The sequence below is a fragment of the Frieseomelitta varia genome, unplaced genomic scaffold, assembly GCF_011392965.1.
Source record: "Frieseomelitta varia isolate USP_RPSP 00005682 unplaced genomic scaffold, Fvar_1.2 scaffold_291, whole genome shotgun sequence".
In the NCBI taxonomy this organism is placed as follows: Eukaryota; Metazoa; Arthropoda; class Insecta; order Hymenoptera; family Apidae; genus Frieseomelitta; species Frieseomelitta varia.
Genome location: NW_025110025.1, coordinates 269942 through 294057, shown reverse-complemented (window position 1 = coordinate 294057; position 24116 = coordinate 269942). Strand labels below are relative to the sequence as shown.

The following is a 24116-nucleotide window of genomic DNA, read 5'->3' as shown; positions in this document are numbered from 1 at the left end:
TAGAAGTTACGATACTCCTAGCTAGTACTAGCGTCTAGAGTATTTATTTCTGGACTGCGTTCAGAGTCGGCATTGAGAACGAAAGGGTTAACAAATGACATTTAAGTTGAGTGCGAAAGGAGGGGAAAGGACAAAACTGAATGGAAGAAAAATCGACTCGGAAACATTATCGTCAAAATAACGATAGAAGAACCAAAGGTGAAGGTAAAGAGCACGCTTTTTGTCATGAGTCACGGTTAGATAAGGCTATCTAACACAGCCTTGCCCCACAAAACCAGAGATATTAGATATTAGACGGATGGACCTCCACGAACGATACCACTAACAATAAGTAACTGCACGACATAATCTGTTAGTCACGTCGACTTGGACACTGAAGCAGTATTTTGTTTGAAAAACTATAGACACGAGACAGCCTGTATAATCCGAGATTATCAAAAATAAAAGAAAAAGTGATATAATTCGCGACTCGGCAGCTGTTTTGTCGAAGAGAGGATGAAGTTCGAAGGGAAACGTCGTTTAATTGCCTTTATTAATGATCTATAACATAAACCGCGGTATAAATAATACATCATTATTATTACATACATATGTTACATTTTCTTACAGTCGCTTTAAACATGGAGGACGTACTCGTTGATGGTAACAGCGGTTGGAAAGTTCGCGTATTCACAAGGCTAAGCAAGTATCAAAACGAGAAGCCGATTATTTATTTGGAAAAGCGAAGAGAAAAAATTATACACATGGAATAATTCAATTTTCGGAATCCAAAAAAGATATAATTTCGTATTATATTCGTGATAAGTCATCACGTTTAATTTAATCAAACATTTATCTAATTACTTTTCTCATTTCACTTAATCTGTATACAAAATAAAAACATTTTTATACGCGTAATAACAATTGTTAAAATTGTCACATTTCGAACGAAATTTTTTCGAAATGTTTCCGCGATAAATGTAGAATTATGCACACAATGTGTTGTGTTCTTGCTTTGCACGATATCCATTGCATTTCCAACGTAGAGTACGTACCAAACTGTACATAGGGCATTTACATGTAGAGAGAACATTTTTACACGATAAATAGCGCGGTACGAACAATAGAAGAAATAGAAGTGACGAAACGAAAACAGTAACGATAATAAAGTAATAAAAATGGATTTCGGAGTGTCGACAGAGTTTCTAGCATATTTACACATGCAAATGAATGACTTTCGAATTAATGACGAGTACTTTGGTAACGAGATGACACAATTTACAGACGGATTTACATCTGAAATTGGAAAATAGCTCGCTGATTAGAAATACTCCCTTCCTACCTGGGCATTTCGTTAATTGGTAACTTCTTAATGATACAACTCCTCTCAGTCGTACGAAATCCCTTGTTCGTGTCCAGCAAGTACACGCTAAAAGAACACGAATTTCATTCTAAAACGAAAGAGTTTCGCAGAGAACAGGCACGAAACAATTTTTCTATATAGAAATATCCTCGCACTGCGACGTTATACAATAGTGACAGTTAGAGACAATTAATCTTATTGCTTGTTAAAAAAAAAAAACAAAAAATGTTTTACAAAACTGTGGGCGATGTGGTGGTGGATGATATGGACAGTAAAAAAAAAGGAAAAAAAACTCATGGCCAGGAAGACTATCATCTTGCTCCCCGTTGGAAGGTCTCTCTTCGGTAACTCTCGTTGCTGTTAATACAACATGTGGGTAGACTTTGACATACCTGTAAATGGAACAAATGTTTCAATGCGCTTTAAATGTATCATTTACATTTTTTCTAGTTAAAATTTTTCTGTCAATAACTTCTTAACGAAGAACAAGCGACGAGTAAAACCGTTTGAAGACTGCTCATTGTCAGGAGAGTGTCCTCCAACACAACATACATCAAGGTCAAGGTAATAGGGGCTGGATCCTCTTTTGTCAGCTCTTTATCAATGTCAATTTTTGGATCATTCGTTTCTTACGTTTCTAAATTGAAAAATAAGATCCGTGAATCCATTAATCACTGGCGAGATATTCCCTTTCGCAATGCCACTCGCTTCATAATTTCGTTCTCGCGATGCCTCCCGACAGTCAGTTATCTCGCGTGTCTTTTATCAGAATCGAGCGAAAATGTTGAAGGAAAGATGTCAAATATTGTTACTGCAACGCGTGATATTGCAGAGTCCTCTTCATTAACCCCTTGCGCTGGCAACTGATTCGCGGACCATAACGAGTGACCGAACCGTATACAATAATTCGTCGCTTTCTTTCCCTTTTTTTGATATCACTGGATAGAAACTATTGAGAAGCAATCAATTTGTCATTTGTTTTGCCTGGGTTACATTACAAATATACATAAAACTGAGAAAATGTGGCAATTTGAACAGAATTGTGTGAAGCACTGTCACAAGGCGAGATGTTCCATCGATGGCGTTGCAACAAAATTAAAATCCATCGAAAGCAACTCACCATGAAGGGTGGACGTATTTTGTAAAGAGCTCGACAGCGAGATCTCGGTCCCTGGATGTTCGTGTATCACCGTCTCGGTGATATTGTTTTCCGCCTCGGAATGCGCGCGACGATGCTCGCGTGTCATCCCGTCGTTCTTCCGCGTTCTCTTCTCCGTTCCCATGCAGCAACGCTGCTCCCTCTGCAACGTCATCTCCTGCGAGTAAACGGATTCCAGGTTGGAGAACGAGTTGCTGAACCGTTGCCGCCTCCTCGAGGTGGTTTGGTTCCCGCGTCTTCCGACCACATTCGGGGCGTCGTGGCTACCACGGGGCACCTCGCTGCACCTTTCGCGGCGTTGCAGAGACTTTAGAGAATCTTCGTATCCGCTGTGACGAGCCAAACATCGCGAAGTACAATTGGGAAATAAAATAATGGCGGAGACAAATAGAATGGTAAAAGAGATGAATAAATAAAATGAAATAAAATGTAATAAAATAAATAAAATAGAATAAAATAGAATAGAATAAAATAAAATAGAATAAAATAAAATAAAATAAAATAAAATAAATAAAATAGAACAAAATAAAATAAAACAAAATAAATAAAATAATATCTTTCCCTTCCTTTACAAGAATCGTGATCAAATTATAACAATTTATTCATTAATTTGGGCGCACGAAAATAGGCGCCGGATTAAACGTGTTAAAGAAATATATTTATTTGTCATTATTGTCGCATTTTTATTGCTTCGTAAAACGTAATGAAATTATGAAAATTTGTAAAACTACAAAGATTGTATTGCTAAAATCTAAACTTTTGTTTACTAAAACAGAATTAAACTACGAAAAGTCACAGAATTTCTTTGATAACCAAACTTGAAAAGACCATGAAACTATAAACTATAGAACTACGAAAATTATGTCGGATAATGAAACTTACAGTACAGTAAAATATTACAGGTGCATTTCTAGAGGTTAAAAATTGCAGCCAATAAAAGTTAAGACTTACTTTTTATTAACAGATGAAGCATGAAGCCTGCTCACTGTGCGATAGTTATAGCGTATTATTGAAACGAATTTGTTCGTAGAAAATGAAACGATATGTGTAGATGTATGTTTTGATGGGAAATTAGAATGTAGAAGTGAGAGTTTGTGATTGCGGGATTAACAGGGGATCATTGCATAAAGTTAATTGTTTCTTTTTTAGCTTGAATATAATTATTACATCATTACGAGCTAAGCTGGACAGAGATATTGAAGATGCATATAGATGCTAGATAGACAAGCAGAATAGAAAGAAGCCGACTCAAAGCGCCGTTAAAACTATGAGTTATGACATTAAGTCCGCCAAATAATAGACATTCTATCTTATATAAATTTAAATTTCTTCTATTAACATACGTATTTAATATTGCGTTTAATAGAACATTGGGTTACTAATTTTGACCCACATATTAACAAAGTTTGCTCATCACTGGTATAGATGTATATTACAATATCTATCATACGTGTATCTCTGTATAAAATCGACCTTAAAATTTACAGAAATTACTCGATTAATTTCAAGTTGAAAAGGACTATAGACATTTCTGGCGACGTCGAAACTCTAGGTTGAATTACATTCTGGTCATTACATTTGATTCCTCTTATGTTAAAAAAAAAAAAGAAAAAGAAAAACCTATGAAAATCTTCAGAAAACATGATTTTTAAAAAACACGTTAAAACGACAAAGTAACAAAATTCTCAATGTATATTTTTACGACTCGTTACGAACAAAAATATTGCAAAAGAAAAACTGTTTTCCACAAAACGACTCAACCGTGTTTTCGTTCATGCGTGGCCAGAGAGTAAAACGTAAAAAACGAAAAAAGAAAATGCCCGCCATTGTCCTTCGCTCATAATCCGAGCATCCCGCAGAGTCGATCATCTCGACTCATTAGAAATTCCTCGTCGGGGGCACCTCGCCGCAGACCAGGCGCGTAATCTTCTGGCACTTATCTATCCCAGCCCGCGACCAAGAGGAACAGCGACCAAAGCGATCGGATCGATCCGTCCGAACTCTCTTTTCAATTTAGATAGCACGAATAGCTCCGTAAGTAATTCGACTTACTTGCTGCTCTCGCCGCTGGAGGGGCTGGACGAGTGACTGCAGTGGCAGGAGGCGCGCGCCACGATCCCAGAATCCTGACCGCTGGAATGCAAGGACGTCGCGGATGCCTCGAGGCCTTTCGGGGTCCCTGTCGTCCTCCCGGCGTGCTTACTACAACCGCCCATCCTGCAACCACCCCCTTGCCTCTCTAGCATCGACATCGCGAAACATATGGGAATTCCCTGATACAGTGTCCCCTATATTCGCCGGCGAACCTTGTCCGCCAGCTTTCCACACTGGAATCCGGCCCCTTTCATAACAAATGCATGCCTTTCTGTCTGCCTATCACCGTTTTATTTAATTCCACGGCCGCTCGCGGCCAGACCGCCTTTTCTTGTTCCGCCGTTTCGAGCAAACTTTCCACCATTCGCAGAACCACCGTTCGCGGAGGGATGCAAGGTCAAGGGTCGCGAGTCTGTGGTTTCCCGTTGTCGCTAATGGATTGAAAACAGCACCAGACCGAGGAGGAGGTTGGTTTCTTCTGATTGGATCGGTTCGTCAGTTGCGAACGATCGGATGGATTTCGTTCGATCGTTTCGCTAAGGTTTCTGTGAGCGGTAATTGCGGATGGCGTGTCGGTGATCGAGACGTGTTGCGGTTTTTGTTTGTGGTTATTGAATTTTGACTGTCGTGTAGAACGGATCCCTGGTGATGTTTTAACACGTACAGCACGTGGAATTTTCTTTTTTTTTTTTTCTTTTTTTTTTTTTAATTCTTTTCTGTTCCTTTTTGCGTCTTTGTTTGCACGGTAATTCTCTGGACGTTAGTAAACTGGAAACTGTTCTCTAAACTTGTAACTTCGAGACATTAAGCTTGAACGTTATTTCGGAGACTTGTCTTTGTTCCTCGCGTTTCATAAACTCGCGTAGATTTTTTTTTTTTTTTTTTTTGCAAGACACGTTTCAAGAAATGACCTCATCTGCGATAGCTTGTCTGTATTCGATCACTTGAGCGTCATATTCGTATATCGTAAAATGAAATATTTCTTGAGAACTAACATTATTTTTCTCTCTCGATAATTTAGTAAGTAATGTAACAACCACAACATCCTTTATTGCGTGGTATTAATCGACATAAACTTATGTACGCCTAGTAGCTAATAGAGAGATCAAGAGCTGTCTGACCATAAACGAATAATACTACTTAATATGACTATCGTCGCGTTTATTTTATCGCGATTACTTTTCAAGCCTGCGAAACTAATTTCTATGCTAAATTTCACGTTTATTACAGCTTTGTACATTTAATCTTAATTTAAATGATTAAAGAAATTTGCAATTAGTATTTCTTTTTTAATTCACAATTCAATTTTGATTTTAATGTTCGTAAGAGCGTTTCAAAATGAAATGTCGTGGTCATGAGCGTCGTTTACGGTGCACTATTTCTATTTCAAACGTCCAATTTTACTGTTCGATTAAATACGATACTCTTCTTTTAATTTAATGTGAACAACTGTTTACTCAACTCGTCTAAACCAAATTTCTATTGAATAGTTCGAATAGTTCTTACTGAAATTGAAAAAAGATACGAAGATATTGTTTACAGAATTAACTTTCGTTAAACAGTAGTTGACGAAACACATAAATTTCGCATAGTATTCAACGTGTTAAATGACCTTCAAATACTTTTCGAACAATCCAGTAAATTTTACCTTTTACTTAATATTATACTTAATATTATACTTAGTATCGATCAAACTGCGAAACTTGTATCAGAAAATTTCAAATTCAATAAGTAAGAAAAAGATGTATTTTACGAAAAAAATCATTCAAACTCTTGTAAATCTACAAGATTTCCAAAAATTATGAACTGATCATTTCGACCATATTGGTAATTCCAGTGTTGGAAACATGCTTCGTTACTGACAATTAAAAAAAAGAAAAAAAAAAAGACAGAAATTCGCCAGAAAACACTAAATATTACGAAAAGCATGATATTTCAGATATTTTTCTCTACGTGCAGTCTTCGCAACGTTGCACTTTAAAATCTCCCGCAGGTGCATAAAAATCCAGGATCCATTCGTTCAGATACTCTCTCTTCGATTTACACAACGTTATTCTTTTCTTTCTTTCTTTTTTTTTCCCCTTCTTTTTTTTTTCGATTTGACACAACGCAGCAAGGATGCGTTAAACGCAACACAAACTGAGAACGAAAGGCTGCCGGGCGTGAAACACGCGCGCGGCCAGCATTGACACAGAGAACCGCAAGGTCTAGACAGGTCGTCCAGAAACGCGGCGCGATTCTGCTCGGCCGCGCTCAAATGATTTAATACGATTGACAATGAAGCATCGTGCCCACCCCGTCCCACCCAGCACTCCGCGACGAATAACAGTTTACTGTCAATTAATGGACTTACGCGTGGAAGCGAGCGCAGTTGGCTCCGTGCTCGCAGATGCTCTGTCGCCTCGGCAAATCGGTGCAGAACGGTTCAGGGTCGTAGTGAAGGCCGTCGACGAAGGTCGGGAACAACGATGGCTTCTGCAGCGTCGCGGCCGGGTCTGCCAATGCGAATCCAATCGGGCTGGTGGTCGAGAACATCGCTTTCTCCCGACGTCTGCGACTAACCAGTGAAATTCGGTTTTAACTACGTTTTAGAATTAACTGCCACTCGGACAGCGGATGTCGGAGGTTACGATCGATACCGAGAGCGAGTGTTTTCACAAGGGAAGGAAATTACGGTGTGGAAAATTTTCGCGGCCGCGAGGGGAAAACAGTGCGCGTTTTCATTTTCGGGACATTATCGTTGAAAGTTTCTTAATGTCGATTCTTCTTATCGGTAATATTCTCCTTTTTACTTCGTTCCCTTTACTTTGAACAATATCGTCTCTTTCTCTTTTCATGTACGCATCGCGTACACGTGAGGAGTGCAAGTGTATCCACAGATCTGGGCAAATTTTGTTTTGAAACAAAGTGAGAAAAGAATAACATAAATGAAATAAATTGTTTGAAGTATTATTTTCGTTTGTTATTTTCAATAGCGTAATAACAATTTATTTTGAAATAATACTTGATAATCGAACGCTTCCTATGAAAAGATAATAATTGTATAACTTTGTTTCTAAAACATTCTCTGATATAATTAAATTATTCTTCGAAATATTTCAGCTTCTAGTCTCAAGTGACCCAGTTTACTGTACCACGTTACGATATAATATATAGTGGGGCAAAAAAAAGGACATGTTAGCGTAAATTAAGCATTATATATCATACCGTTTATTTCTGCGAACACATGTAACGCAGAGTGCAGTGACGAGAGCGCCGACAAAGACGACACAGCCAAGCACCACCACACCCACTTCCAGAGTAGAGAGCAAGTAACGTTGATTACCCCGACGCGGAGAGCTTCCGGCAATGTCCAGGACATCGTACTCGTCCAACTCACGCTTGATCTCCGTTTTCTTTGTGTGGAACACGCTGAAAGAGCATGTTCGTGCACATAATTAATTAACTACGAAATCGTTACCCAATAACTTCCATAGAAATTGTTCCCTTACGTACGTTTAAATTATTTCAATTGTTCCCCGCCAAATTCTCATTCGTATCTCGTTCCCCGTCATTTATATTTATATTTGCATTTTTTTTTATTACTTACTTCTTTGTTACTATGTGATTATTTTTATTATTATTTTTATATAATTATTGTAGAATTATTTATATAATTATTTTTATATAATTATTGTAGAATTATTTATATAATTATTTTTATTATTATTCTTATACAGTAATTATTTTATTATTATTTTTATATAATTATGATAGAAAAATAATGCGCGTATTTATAATTAATCAATAAATGATACATTAATATATTAATAAAAGTAGTATATATAATAAAGATCTCCACAAGTATGCTTAGTATTTAGTATCAGTAATTTTCTATTATTATAAATAACAGCAAAATAATATGATTTTATTTCCTAGATGAGATTCTTGTTATATATGATTTTAATTTTGTTAATGATTTCTCTTAGTATTTAAGGTTTACTTACTTGTGCAGTGTGTCCATGTCTATCATAACGTTTAAATGAGGATCGATTGCATAGAGGTAAACATCGGTTCTATAAATAAAAAATGTAGGATAACGTGAAGAATGAAGTTCCATTGTCGTTTAATTGTGAAATTGAATAATGCTGTTTGAATCACTTACGACGTAGTATCGATCAGATTCTTTTCGATGTGTGGTTCTAACTTTCTCACTCGAATGTCCAAACCCGTCACATTATGTAGTATTCTAAATGAACCGAAAGATAATTAATAATGATATCATTGCTGAAATATACGCTTTGAATGAAATTAATGATTCTTACAAAAATGATCAACATTCGCCTAAATATTACTAACTATTTAGCATCTTAAGTTACTGTTTCACAGAAATTACAATATGTATTAGGATTGGATATCATTAATTATACATGTCAAAATTAAATTAAAAAGATTCACTTGAACGAACATTATTTTTTATGTTTGCAGTAATTCAGAATTGCTCAAATACTTGATTATGTATCTTTCACTATTATTTATATATATCGTATATGAATAATTTTAAAAGTTTTTATTACATACCAATATTATCAAATATTTACCAAAATCCCATATCGAAACTTCCAAATACTTTACCTTTGATCTTCAACCCTCATTAACCCTCGGACGCCTAATACGAGATTATTGGGATATTGTTTATTTATATTTTAAAAAAACATAGGTTTCAAAACAGAAACAGAAAGAAAATTATTAGAATTAAAATTGTTTGGAATACCGATTGGATCGTGAACGGCCATGATTACGCCATGGCGTGTGTCCCGAGGGTTAATCATCGGTAGACTCGTTTTCAACAAGTCTCCAACAAGAACACGTTTAAATACTCACGCGGTGATGTTTTCCAATTGTGGCTCGATATCGATGGGTTTCCGGCCAACCACCATCACCACTTGTTTCTGGTCGTCCAACACGTACACCTTAGGGGCAAACGGAACGTTTAGGCAACGCGGTAAGAGACCAGACGAGAGAGTATCGAACAAACATTCGCGGTACTCTGTCTTCCCCGCGGGGAAATTAACCTCTGCTGTGAACCTCGAATTCCAACGACAGGTAATTAAGATCGTGTGGATGGAACGTTCGTGCATGAGTAGGGCGTTCGTGGTAAAATGAAGGAGTAGGGCTGTAAGGAGAGGAGAGAACAAAGAGAACAAAGAGAGAGGGAAGACTTACAAAGACGTTGGCGATACTGCTGCGGCCGCTCTCGGCGCCCCTTCTGTCGGTGGCCTTGACGTCGAAGCCGAAAACGCGTCCAGCGTCACGGCCAAAACTCGCCACGGATCGTACTTGACCGCTCAGTGGGTCAATGGCGAATCGCGGCGCGTCCTCTCGCCCGAGAATTTGATACCGGATCTCGGCGTTTGCTCCCTCGTCTGGGTCTTCCGCCTGGCCGATTGATTAATTGGTTTTTATTCGATTCTTCCTACGTGTGTGCCTGTCGTTCGGCTGTTTCTCAGATGGTACGTGACAGATTGCGAGAGCGAAAAAGAGAGCGAGAGGAAGAAGCACGCTAAATTTTGCAATCACGAAGGTACTGAGATATTCAGACTGCAGTATCGGAGCGTGAACGGTGACTGTTTTATTATATGGTACATACGTACATCCCCGCTCAGAAATCTTAGGACAGGCACTATATATTTAGTACAATACAAAACAGCACAATGAATATAAATTGTGAGTTGCATACGATACTCACAACATAAATTACACAATAAGTAGAAGTATAAATTAAACGCAATATAAATTATTGTATTTGCAATAGATGCAATACATGCAATCGAATTAAATAGAATAAACACAAAATATACTTTGTATAATAAAGACTCTATTAACATATCAATATTATATATTGTATTATTATATTATTATAATATATTATACAATGTTGTAAACGTATTAGAAATGTATATAATGTATTATATTGTATCATAAGACATGCATACAGGATAATTCACAATAATATTAAAAGTGTCCCAAGACTTTTGAGCAGGAGACTACAAATTAATTTGTGGCTCCCGCAATTAACCCTTTCGCTACCATGAACGAGATATATAACTCGCTTCATAATACCGCTTCTCCAATTCCACTGACGAATTAACTCCGCAATTTCGCTCTTGCGATGACACATTATATTTGCAAATTAACTCTTTGCCTGATTCATCCGAATTATCTCGGACAAAAGAAATAACGCACAACAGGCAAAATGGCTACAACGCGCTGTCAGATTTACGAACCGATAATCTACTCGTTCGTGAACCGACTTCATAAATCTGTACTACTCCTTGCAAAAATTTTCGATCAAGTGCAAGTATTAAAACATCGACAATCCTCCATCGAGCGTATGACTACGCCGACTGGGATGATAATTAAGCAATAACAAAGATGTTATTAATTTCTTAAATGATCACAAATTAATACTAAATAGCTAACGCGCTTCTTTATCCGTAAGAATATATACCGTACAAAGTAAATACCAAAGCAGAAAGCTCGACGCTTTTCGAGAGGCAAACAGTTAATTACCGAGTAGCAACGACTTTTTCTACCTGATGATAGAAATAAAAATTACCATGATTACAAAAGGGAGAGAATGGAGCAAAAGCGGTGAAGGAAGGAACAGAAAACATCGGCGTGGAGCACTAAAGGGCAAGAAACCCGCGGCTTTGGCAACGTGTATGAAAAGCAAAGAGAAAAAGTGTTGAACGGTGGAAGCGAAACGAATGAAAAGGAGGGCCACAGAGGGGCGGGTGCACACACAACAGGGCACAACAGGGCGCGTGTAAACGTACCTCCACTTTGACAACCTCATACCCGTAATGGGCAGCAGTGGGTATCGCGGCGAGGATGGGCCGACCCTTTGACTTGAATCTGGGCGCATTGTCGTTAACATCCTTCACTCTGACAACGACCCTGGCCTCGTTAGGCGCCAGACCATTCAGTCTTTCACCGACAACCGGGTAAATCATCACGGGCATCCCGCGACCAATCTTCACCCTGTCGACCCTGACCTTCGCCTCGTATCGATCGTTCACCTCTCTGTCCACGTCCGTCATCAGGTATAACGAGCCGTTCTTTGGGTCGATCGAGAAGTGTTCTCGCGCCTTCGTCTCATCCGCCACGATGCTGTACCTGTTGGAAATATTCACAGCCTGATGTCAAATACCGCGAGACATTTCGCCTAACGATTCGTTCATACATTCGCTAGTTTCATTAGCAGTTTAATCCCTTGCGCTGGAATGACGTGCCATGCACAGCGAGAATTCTCTGTCCCAAAATTGCAACATTTCCTCAGTTTCAATTATCAAGTATATTTAAATGTAACCCAGGCGAAAGAAGTGATAAGTTTGTTACTTCCCAATAATTTCTATCCAGATGATATCATCGTACCGACGAGTTCAAAAGAAAAAGAAAGCGACGAATTATTTGCATACGGTTCGGTCACTCGTTATGGTCCGCGAACAAGTTGCCAGCGTAAGGGGTTAAACGCGAAGAGACGATAGGAATAAAATATTCCACTCTTTCATCAGCCAATCGGTCATTATTCTTACACGTGTACAAATACTCTGGGTCCATCGAAAAGATTAAATTGATCATTGCCTTGGCAAATTGTGCAGGAAAATTCCTTAAAAATGTAACAAACTAATAAGCCTCGTATTTTACGTATCGTACCTTATGTAGTCGCTCTGTTGACTGTCGTTTAGGTCCAACTGCGCGATCAAAATCGGCACTGGAACGTTTTCCTCTACTTCAACCTCGTAATATCGATGTCTGAACGAAGGTGTCTTCTGCACCTCGTTCTCAGCATCTTCCTCGTTGTCGTCCACGTTCAACACGGTGACAATCACGACCGCGGTGGATGTCAAACTAACCGGAGATCCGAGATCGCTGGCAGTGACCAACAAACGATGATCCCTTCGGGTCTCGTAATCCAGACAACCGATCGTCGTGATCGCGCCTTCTTTACTGTCAATGGAGAAGAACTGCTTCTCGGGCTGCCCCTGGTGACTCAGATCGAAGAGAATCAGCCCATTGCCGTTTCCAGCAAAGTCCGAGTCGTTCGCATACACCTTGATCACTTGACTTCCAACAGGACTGTTCTCAAAGATCGAAGCGTGGTACACCGGCACGAGGTCTCCGTCCTCGTTCCTCTCCGTTTCGTGATAGTTGTAGAACGTGGGTGGATTATCGTTGACGTCCAACACGTTCACCTCTACCTCCACGGTGGTGCTCAGTCTCGGAGAACCGTTGTCGCGTGCCATCACCACGAGACGGTGAGTAGCTAAACTCTCCCTATCCAGAACACCAGTGACTCGAACTATCCCTTCGTATGGTGCAACGTCGAAGATCCTGGACACGTTCGCGGGATCTTCCAGGTTCTCGTTGCCGGAGACAGCCTCGTAACTGACGTTCGCGTTCGCTCCGAAGTCTGCGTCGATCGCTCGAACAGTGCCCAACGCGTAGCCAGCGTAGGTGCCCTCCGGCACGTCGAAAGTGTACCAGGACTTGTCAAAGATCGGCGCGTGATCGTTCACGTCTGCCACGTGGATCCTCAGCATGATACTGTCGGACAGTCCACCGTGGTCTTTCACCAGGACGAGCAGGCGAACGTTCCTCTCTGTTGGAAGTCCTCTGGCTACTGACACTTCGGCTGACCTTGGATCCAGATGGAAGTACCTTCGGCTGGCTCCGGTGTCGAATCGTCGCGACTTAACGTCGTCACCGGATGTTGTCTCGTTCCCCAGGCTGTACGTTATCGCGGCGTTTGTTCCCTCGTCCTTGTCCTCCGCGAGCAGCCGTATTATCGGCGCGCCGATCGTCGCGTTTTCCGGCACGAGAAGAAGAGGCGAACGGCGGCTGTTCGTTGGCTGACTTCCGGCGCCTGGCTCTCTCATATCGAGCACGTCGTTCCCCTCGAACGATGCCTCGATATCGGGCTCGTTCGACACGCGAACACCCTGGTCCGGGAGCACGATCATTCGGATAAAACTCGGCGGATTGTCGTTCACGTCGGTTACCATTATCGTCAGCTGAGATTCCGATGTCAGGCCGCCTGCGAACAACAGACGAACGAAAAGAAGGATGAGAGTGTTATTGTGGTGATTAGACCGCGGATTTATGGAAAATTTGATTTTATTAGTTTATTTTATTACTACTAATTGGGAGTATTTATTTATTTATTTTTTTATTTACGTGTATGTGTATCGTGTATTTTAACAATCAATTTTTAACCTTTAATTAAACTTTAATTAATAATTATACCTTCAAGTGTATCACAAACATATAGAATTTTGAAAATTAAAAGTATCTCTAATTCAATAGCTGATTTACATTGTGTTACGCCTTTGTTTTCAATTTTTAATATTAACGCACTTGCTATTTCAACACCTCGTTTCACAGACACAAATTGAACTAACTCCTACATCAGAAGTATGTTTAGAACTTTCGTTTGTATCTCTCTGAGCTATTCTAACAATAATAAGTTGGCATATAGTAGAAAAGGAAAAACTTACCAGTGTCTTTAGCTACGATCGTGAAACTATAGTTTGCTTTCGCTTCTCTGTCCAGTGTTCGGTCATCGATTCCTTCGAAGTACACTAAACCGGTAGTTGGATGGATTTTGAACAGTTCGCTGCCCTCGCCGTAAAGACTGAAGACAAAATTCTGATTGATGCCTTCGTCTTTGTCAATAGCCGCAATGGGAATCGATAAGTTCACTTTCGTTCCGTTCGGGCTGTTCTCTAGGATTCGACCCTCGTACAATGGCATCGTGAATTCTGGTGCATGATCGTTCTCGTCCAAAACGATCACGCTGACCTGAAATGAAATTCAATATTTCATAGATCCCCGTAAAAACGAATTTCTTCAGAAAGTACTCTTCATTCTATTTCTTACGAAAAGAATTAATTTGAATAATGAATTGAGTAATAAAAGATGCTTAGTTTAAAGAAACTAATTGTACGAATTAACAATATATTGTGAAGATTGTGATTGAAGAAAATATTCCAAGCTCCTGCTGTTGATACGAGTTGAAAAAACATTTAAACCATTGGACTTTTAATACCATTTAAAAACTATGTGCACTCAACGCAAGTGGGCAGCACGCACGATCTGCGAGGAAGGATACGAAATGGATTTGAGGAAGTATTCGAGGAATACCTGGTATTTCCGAACGAGTACGGAATTCAACGCTGCAGCGTGCAATGGCAGTGTTTCGAGGCACTTCGAACATTTTCTTTAACCATCCATAATTCGAGAACTGAATGTTAGCATGCATGGCATAGGGCATGCAAGGATCGGACGAAACAGATCGGAAACACCATTAAGAAAATTTGTTGTTAATATCGCGAAGAACTGTTATTGGCATTTAATGTAGCTTGAATTCTCATGAGAATGAAATCGTGTAAACCTTGAATCATGTAATGGGATGGATTGTACCGTTCTTTACGGCCCTCGCTATTTTTCCATAATAGACCACAGTTGGTTCGCTAATGTTAAGATCCGGCGGCTATATTGCTGGCCAGAGTACCTGTTCAACTTCAATTTCACGCTAGACCGCAATCTATAGAACTACACTTCTCTGTACCAATCTCAACTGCACAATACGCTCATAAGATGTGGGCCAGCGTTTTCTCAACCAATGGGCTACGTCGGATTTTTAATGGACCGCGGTTTGGATGTCGCCTTTCGCCAAAGTGAAGAAAATGATTAGTTAATTGGCACTGTTAATAATTAATTAGCAAAAGATACCCCTTGAATCTTTCTGTAGAACGTTTTCGATTTCGAGCTATAGATTTAGACGAAATCAAAGTGAGTGCCAAATCAAACATGTTGATGTAGACTGTGAATTTTATGCACTTTTGAATTTTAATTAACACACAACTAAGACTACATATTACAATAGATACTTCGCTTTGGATGTTTATATATTTTTGCGTATTGTTAAGTATTTATTATTATTAAATATATCATTGCGTATCATTAACCCAATTTCCTATAAATGCATAAACCTGCAGACTATTTTATAAACTTGTTTTCAATATTTTATCCAACACTTGTACGTTTGTATTATATTTTTTACTTGTATTAATGTGTAGATAGATTCTCTCGTGTATTATCCTGTACATTCCACACTTTTTCTCAATAAAGTATTATAAAAGAAAAAAGAGAGAGATACAATTATAGAAGTTCAGTGTTCAAACTCTGCTATGTATATGTTCTATAACTAAAAATAATTTAAAATAATTTAATTAATTGAGTATGAACTCAATAAATGTTTCATTAAAAAGTCATGACAAAGATATATTTTGTGATCTTCTTTTCACGCGATGTTTTAGTCTTATTTTCACCTGTAGAACACACGAGTTACCTTTACTTCACCGACAATTACTTTGACGACACGATTTCATCGACGCCAAATTTCGCCGATAATATTTCATTCACCTACACGTTAGGATCATCGACAGTCATCAATGATTGACAATGATCTGAACGTGTCGGTGGACAAATATTGTCAGTGAAATTTAGTGTCGATGAAATCGTGTTGTTAAAGAGATTGACGGCGAGGCAGAGCCTTCTGCAATCGAAAACACATTGACAGAGTTTGAACGTATACTAAACATAACTCTGAATATCCAGACGTAGCCTAATGAAGAAGTTGAGATTTACCAACTAGATGTATAAAACAAAGTACAAAATTTGTAGCAGCGAAATGAAAATGAAAGAAGCAAGACAAAATTTACGAAATGAAGAGCACAAGCTTCTGTTTATATATTTTACTAAAAACCATCCGAGTCTCTGAAAACACACTGTTACAAATATCAAGGGTACCCCACAAATAATGTCGGTTCTTGATACTGTACAAAATTCTATTTTATTTAAATTATCTTTTTCAAACTATTGTCACTAGATGGTTCTTACTTTATTAAATTTGAAAAGAAACGACATTACATATGGGCCCCTTATTATATAAATCTCAAATACCCCTATTATGTAAATCTCAATTGGCCGTTTTGACCATTTTGGTCGGTCTAGTTGGTCAATTTAAAAAAAAACTCTACCTGCACAGAATCTCCTTTAACATAAAAGAAAAGGGATAAAAAACGTTTATTTCAATTATTAAACACAAAACATTTCTTAAAATGAAAAAAAGTAATACTTAAATAAATTCTTTATTACAGAGTGGGGTATAAATAATCCCACCATGGGACTAACGTTTCGAATGAAATTCATTGAAACACATCTTTAGGTGGATTAAAAAATATCCTACCGTGCATTAACTGTCAAAAGAAAAAACGTAGGGCAATTTTAAACCCACCTAACCCCAAAGAGTTAATTAGAGGACGCTTACTTGAAAGACACCGACGCCGCGCGGACTCTCCGCAATCACAGTGATGCTGTAATTCTGCCTAGCCTCGCGATCGAGACCCTTGGGCGCATACAAGGCGCCGTCCTCCGTGATCGAGATGTCGGGCACATCCTGTTGATTGACGATAAAGAACCGAGTGCCGGCAGCGGTCGCGCCAGTTCCATTCTGGGGGAGTACTTGCCCGATGTACGCGCCAGCCACGTTCTCCTTCGCGTGGAACACCAGAGGGGCGGTGGTCGTTCCCCTGCAATCAACGGCCAGTGACTTTTCGACAAGTAAACAGAAATTCCGCGGAGCCGACGACTTTTGACCTTTCAAGCTGGAAAGTGAAACGAATAAAATCGAACGAAAGCGTCCGTGTCCGGTTTTGTCTGTCAGTTTTGTCTGGCAATTCGCTGGCGAATTTTTAACGCTGCGCGTTAAAAATTTAGAATGACGTAATATAAACAGAGGTTCGACATTACTTTTTTTTTTATAAATAATCAAGAGATGAAAAATTTAGATTATACTCGAGACGATGTTGATGATTTAGCCGTCCGTTTCGAAATTCTTGCAAAGGGAGATGATACAAAATGGTGAAATTATTCGTTTTGAAATTTGAAATTTTTCTTGTTCTATTCTCTCATGTACAGTGAATCCCATTAATGTTTGTTTAAATATTGAAACTTTGCCAGAAGATTGTACACCTAAACTTGAGCTCATTTTAAAGCTTGAGACCTCTTCATTTTCATATATAGGTTTTAAATTTAATTTAAATTACAGAATTATCGCAAGATAGAGTTCTGAGAGTAAGATCGACTAAAAGTGGCTGAAGGATAAATAAATCTAATTTTTCCATTAAATCTGTAAACACTGAAAGTCCACAGCGTCCGAATTATAAATGATAAAATTAACAGAAACACGTTTTACATTTACTACTGAAAATATTCACTGGCGGCACTTTATAATAACCTAATCATACTGATTCCTCAATTCTACAAATCTGTCTGCGAATAAGTCACGTATAATGAATTCAACTTTGTATGTACAATCAGTCGCAAAAGTTTTGAATATTTAACGCTAGAATTACCGACGACTAAAGCATTTAAATTTCGATCAGAGACGCAAACGTAAAAACAGAAAAACTTTGTAATGCAATACAGTATACACGAGCTTCTATTTGTGCATATATTTTACGAAAAATCATTACAAAAATTTCTAAAAATACACATTTTACAGCTATCAAAATTTCTAACAAAAACTATCAATTGGTCATTTCGACTAGTTTAAGATTGTTGAAAAATCAAACTTAACCAAAGTTGATTCCAAAACTAAAGTTGACCTGGAAATTACTGAACCTTCACTATTCAAAAAAAAGATAATATAATATATTTATAATTTATAGGATAAATAAGATAAAGATAACATAATATATTTATATTTTATATTTTTAATATTTATATGTTTATAAAGATAATTATAATATATTTATAATTTATAATTATAAATAGTTTAATAATTGAATAATTTGTGATAATAATTTAAACATACCATGTGCTTTATATCAAACAACCTTTGCAGAAACATTTTCTTAACAAGTCTCAATACCTTGCAATCGTTACCTATTTTCGAGATAAAGGAAACACCCTGTATAAACTTCTGCGACCGGCTGTACACCCACTATCAACCCCGCAGATCTCCGTTTCTCCTCGTTACGTAGAAACAAGAGACTAAGCTCGAAACTACGTGTCACTCTCACGGTTCGTTAAAACGTTGTCCGCGCATATTCAGGAGAATTCTACTTACCTCGTGAAGATGCCTCGCTCGTCGTTAGGATCGACCACGTGGACGGACACGTTTGTGATCAACATCAGATCTCTTTCGTCTGTGACGACCGCCTCGAAGTCGTAGGTCGATCTATCGAACCGTTCGATCTCCTCCACCACCGTGATCGTCCCCGAACGCTCCTCAACGGCGAACGGCACTGAAATTATCCACGAACGTATGCAGCACACGTGTCACGTATTAAATTCAGAGGAACAGTCCTCTGCTGTTAGAGCTGCTACAAGTCTACCGCCTTCGTGTTAGGCGAAGCTTATTGGATCGTCATGGGACGGATCCGCGAGATTAAAACGTTATGGGCTTTAACTCTTCCTAACGCGTATTTCATATCGCTTCTAGGTACACCGTGAAAGAAAGTTTGCAAAATGCTTCGGGGGGATATTGGAAAAATTTGGCAGAGTATCGATTCGAGGTGGGATATTGAGTGCCGGTTGATGTCGAATGAAACAGCGGAGAATTAATGGGAACGGGACGGTGGTTAAGTGGTTGGTAATGTGTTTTCGGTGGAATCGATGTATCGGCATTTTTCTTTTTTTTTTTTTTTTATTAACGTTTAATCGTTTCTGTTGGCGAGACCGTATCCAGGAAAGTTTTCTTCCCCCCCGAGTATGAATTGAAAAAGTGTTCGATGTAAATGGTGTTTTGAGATGCAGTTGCTACGTATATAGTGACGTTGTATAGTCATTTAAAGAACGATTAATATGTATAGAGTGAATCATAAAATAGTAGTTGAGAATATTCATTGAACTTGAACTTAAATCAGTTGTAATGAATATTTACAACATTGCTACGTTGATAATTAAATTGTTGGACCATCCAATATAATGCATAGTTGCTATGATAAAGTCACTGTAGTTTTCTCCTTTCGTCAACAATTTCATGATTTACTTTTAACTGTTATCCAGATACTTTTAAACGTTAATACGTATTTAAAAAAAAAAATATTATAATAAATATATTTGTACGAATATAATATGTACCAAAAGGACCAGCGAATAATGCACTCGTTATAACATCGATTTACGTTCGTAGTAACAAGCTCAATTTGAAAAAAAAAAAGAAAGTAAATTGTAGTCCTATGGAATATGAATTTCAATCATCGATTTTAATTCTCCAAACTGAAGATCAATAAATACAAATGATGCCAGCTAATGTTCTGACCGAGACTGAGACTGATGGGGAAAAAGATGGTAAGGTAAAGAGTTAATTAATGATTTCCTATGAAGATACGTACCACCTTCCTCGTAACTGTGCAGAAGATCGTAGATCAGGTCGTTGGTCTTTACGGCGTCGTTCAAGCGTATCTGGCCGACGCTAGTGCCGACTGGCACATTGGCACCGACCCAAAACTCGTAAGGGGCACCAATGAAATCCGGCTCGAGAGATTCTGGCCCTACGAACAACAGGAAATGCGTAAAAGGATTCGTATATATATATATATATTTTTCGACAACTCGCGTTTGAAAACGTCGAGCGACCGTCAAGCATTCTGTTCAAAGTGCGCGTAGAAAATAATAAAAGAAAGCTGACCGTTTGATCTGATGACGTCGACAGTGACCACAGCTAAGGAGAATCTCCTCTCGCTCGGGTTCGCCGGTTGATCCGCCGCCTCGACGAAGATCGCGTGTCGTCCCTCGAGAATCGGGCTCTCGGCGACCGTGATCATGCCGGTGATCTCGTCCACCATAAACGGAGGCGTGCGGCTCGTCGAGTTGCCTGGTTTTTGCAGCCTGTATCTCACCATGCCGTTGGGCCCGAGATCGTCGTCAACCGCGTGCACCTGGCCGAGCACCGTGTCCACTTTATAGTCTGTCCTCGCGACCAACTCGTACAGATTCCCAGGCACGAATATCGGATTGTTATCGTTCGCGTCGAGCAACGTCACCTCGACGTCGACGAAAGAATCGTTCCGTAGAACAACGCTCGGCCGTCTCTCGATCGCCAACACTTTCATTCGCAGGTGATCGCGCTTCTCCCGATCGAGGACCGACTGATCCTTCACCGTTAACCAACCGGATTTACCGTCGACCGAGAACGCGCCGGACGGATCACGAAGCTCGTAGTCGAATTGGCCGTTCTCCGCTTGGTCCTTGTCGCGAGCGATCACCTGCAGCACGCTGAACCCGTTCGGCAGATTCTCCACGATGCTGATGTTGTACAGGTCGACCTCGAACTCCGGAAGATTGTCGTTCAGATCGAGGACCTCGACCTCGACGCGAGCGGCTGCTGTCTTCAGAGGATTGTCCACTTGAGAAGCGTGGACCTGCAGAGTGAACGTGTTGGACGGTAGGTTTCGCTCGGCGTCCAGATCGATCGGACGTTTGAGGAACAAGGTGCCGTTCTTTGGGTCCAGATGAAAGAAACCGCGCTCGTTGCCAGATATTATGTCGTAACGCACGGATATATTTATGTCCCTGTCGCAGTCCGTTGCTTGAATCGGGGCGGAGAAGTTGATTTGAGTGAAGATCGGATGTTCCTAGGAAAATTCGTATTACGTCCGTGAATTAAACACTTTCTTTTGAATTTATTTGATCTGTCATTTAATTTATTAAATAGATATTATTTATTAAATTTGATTAATTTTGTTTACCAAATACCAGACTTTAAGAGTTTTACTAGGCAATATGCTAATTTTATTTTTTTATATTATTCATTTCTTCGTCATTTAACTGCAGATATATAATATCTTATATATACTTTGTATCCATTTCTGCTACAAATGGTATTCGCGGTATTAGAAACACGATATTTACTTCTATCTTTAGATAGTACATTTTCATTCGTGCAATCATCGTTTCGCGAGAAAAAGAGAGAAAATTACGAACGACTTGTTTGTAACTTCAGCTTCCTAAAAATTAGAAACCGTCAGAAGTAAAAGCAGTTACTTGCAAGCTTCTTCACCTCGTAATTAACTCATAACCAGTTGCAAGTGAATAAAATTGTTCCTAGAATTTCTCAAGAAGCCTCGTCGTGAAATGGGCGAGCTTGACCAACTAAGTAACTCTAAACGCATTGATAACGCGTGTAACGCACGCATAAATCGAGGAGGAAAGTTAATTTACCGATCGAACACGAAGACGCACTTTCGAGAGTGTTGATCTCGAGAGTTCGAAATCCACGGCGGAATAAATCGTCGGCGGCGGCAGCAACGACGTTGCATCGCTCGAAAGTCGAACGAGTCGCGATAAATATCGCGGTGTGCATTGCCGCACGATCGTGTTTCCTTTCGGAACGAAATTTATACCTCAAGGTTCCTCGCTCAGGAAAGTATTAACCTCTGACATTCCCCGGCAATGTGGCACAGCCTAGATTACGAGCGTTGCGTGTAACACAAACGACAAACGGGACCATTCGTCGCGACGAACAGCGCGCCGCTAAATACCCGCCACGCTGATAGCCAACGATATTTCCAAAAGAAGATTTCCCGAATGAATTCTCAGCCCGTACGAATTCCCTGGCGAATTAATTGACTTTCTGCAAGTCCACCGCGTGTTTCATTACGTGAATTGCGAAATAACAGCTTTCATTTCCTTCACAGATTCTCGTAGTTCGTGAATTTCGCGTGGGAGGCTCGGACGTAGGCGTCCGTGGTTAAAACGATATCAGCTCGGACGAGTTTGCGTTTCCACAATACGGCCGTTTTTATCGAGTTTCGATTTTTATTAAGTTTTTCGAGTTTGCTTTCGATATTTGGCCAGAGACGGATTCGCGATTCGTTTGTTCAAGCGGATTGTTGCGCATTTATAAGGGACTTTGGAGTTCGAAAATTACATAGAATGCACGAGATGTGGAAAAATACAGAAAATATCCAGTGTGCTTTTTATGACTGTATTTGTGACTGGCGCGTGAAACAATTTTCTATAGAGTTTCCATCTTTTTAATTTAATATATTCTCAAAAATGGATTTGGATAAATATTCGCAATCTGTCGATAACCATTTAATGAAGAAATAGCTATAGTAATAAGTTCATACGTTTGTGAGAAAGTTGCCGGATTGGAAAAGAATACAAGTGGATTATTTATCCAAAGTAGAGCATTTAATAAAATCTTGCTTTCAATCTTTAATCTGTACAAGCCATTAATCTTTAATCTTTAATCTTCAATCTGTAATACTAGGGTAAAAAAAAAAAAAAGAAAAAAATAAAACCGTTCAAATTTTTATAAATGCCAGTATAAATATACAAGAATACTGTCTTGCGGTTACGTAACCGAATAATCTCCGTCTGTGCTTAATTATGACTCGTTTTGTAGAGTTACACCGCGAAATTACACGCTGTTCCGTACAATTATGTCATTCCGACGCAATCAACTGATCGTAGGCACACTTTTTTTTTCAATGCTTTCGCGAATTTACGATTTCGCGATATGTTGGATAAGTTGCTTGGATATTATGTGAAAAAAAAAAATTAGACGTTAGATTCTTTAAGTAAAGGAGAATAATTAATCCTTTAGACGACAAGGAAATTCCACTGAGCTGAGATAACTACCATTGAGAGTGTAATAATTATACTACACGTATTCTCTGTTCTCTTCGTGACATATAATTACCTACACATTTCTAAAGTATTTTAAGTAGAATAATTTATACGCATAGTTTGCCAGAACGTTTCTAGTCAGTTACAAAATGTCTAAGTCTATCGATGATAGCTTTATATTTTACTATAAATATTTTACAAACCTCTATAAATAAAAATTTATATTATACTACAAATAATGCTCACATTACAAGCAATTCATTTACTAACTAAAAAAAGTATTAAGGATTTTGACGTACAACTGGTTAAATAGTAATTTACGTGAATCAGTTACTAAAATTACTTTTTTATCGCAGTATTAAGCAACATTATGCCTTTCTTTCGACAAACTAAGATTGGTAAGCATTTCGATTGATTTAACTGATGGTATAGTATGCCGTATATATGAATGATTTAACCTACTAGATCCTACTCTATTTCAAAAAACCGCCACTTTCACTCACTCAGAGTATGCTCAATCACGTCTAGTATTACCAACGATGACAGCAATATGATTCTTCTGGAAATAGAATGTTTTTCCATTATTATTAACTTGCAAAGAGGAACAATTCAAGATGCAACCACAAAGTAGTAATTTAAAGTTATATAACTACCACATGCTTCGATCGTTCAAACCATATTATTTTCTGTTCGTTAGTAGAGAAAAGTAGAGCCAATTCCATGAAATTTTCATTGATGAATGATGTAATCTATTGTTGTGATTGGCTGATTAATTTTAGTTTAACAATTTGATTCCTATGTTTTCACTTTTCTATCTTAAATACTACATAT

The 24116-nt window shown here is 38.8% G+C and overlaps 1 protein-coding gene across 4 annotated transcripts in view; it reads right to left on the bottom strand.

Moving 5' to 3' along the window:
- Positions 1-514: 514 nt before the first annotated feature.
- Positions 515-24116, bottom strand: part of LOC122529521 (cadherin-89D) — a 73460-nt gene continuing 49858 nt past the window's right edge. For 2 of the 4 annotated variants that reach the window (XM_043655728.1, XM_043655726.1), the window contains exons 8-23: positions 20341-21286; positions 20045-20203; positions 18775-18952; positions 16972-17233; positions 14135-14438; positions 12294-13674; positions 11414-11753; positions 9801-10013; positions 9459-9547; positions 8740-8823; positions 8582-8650; positions 7803-8006; positions 6949-7152; positions 4554-4718; positions 2463-2830; positions 515-1734 (exon numbers count right to left, since the gene is read on the bottom strand). In XM_043655728.1, the coding sequence (XP_043511663.1) occupies positions 1703-1734; positions 2463-2830; positions 4554-4718; positions 6949-7152; positions 7803-8006; positions 8582-8650; positions 8740-8823; positions 9459-9547; positions 9801-10013; positions 11414-11753; positions 12294-13674; positions 14135-14438; positions 16972-17233; positions 18775-18952; positions 20045-20203; positions 20341-21286 (4998 nt within the window). In that variant the 3' untranslated portion in view covers positions 515-1702. The remainder of the gene's footprint in view (positions 1735-2462; positions 2831-4553; positions 4719-6948; positions 7153-7802; positions 8007-8581; positions 8651-8739; positions 8824-9458; positions 9548-9800; positions 10014-11413; positions 11754-12293; positions 13675-14134; positions 14439-16971; positions 17234-18774; positions 18953-20044; positions 20204-20340; positions 21287-24116) is intronic. The other 2 variants (XM_043655729.1, XM_043655730.1) reach the window with 2 other exon arrangements.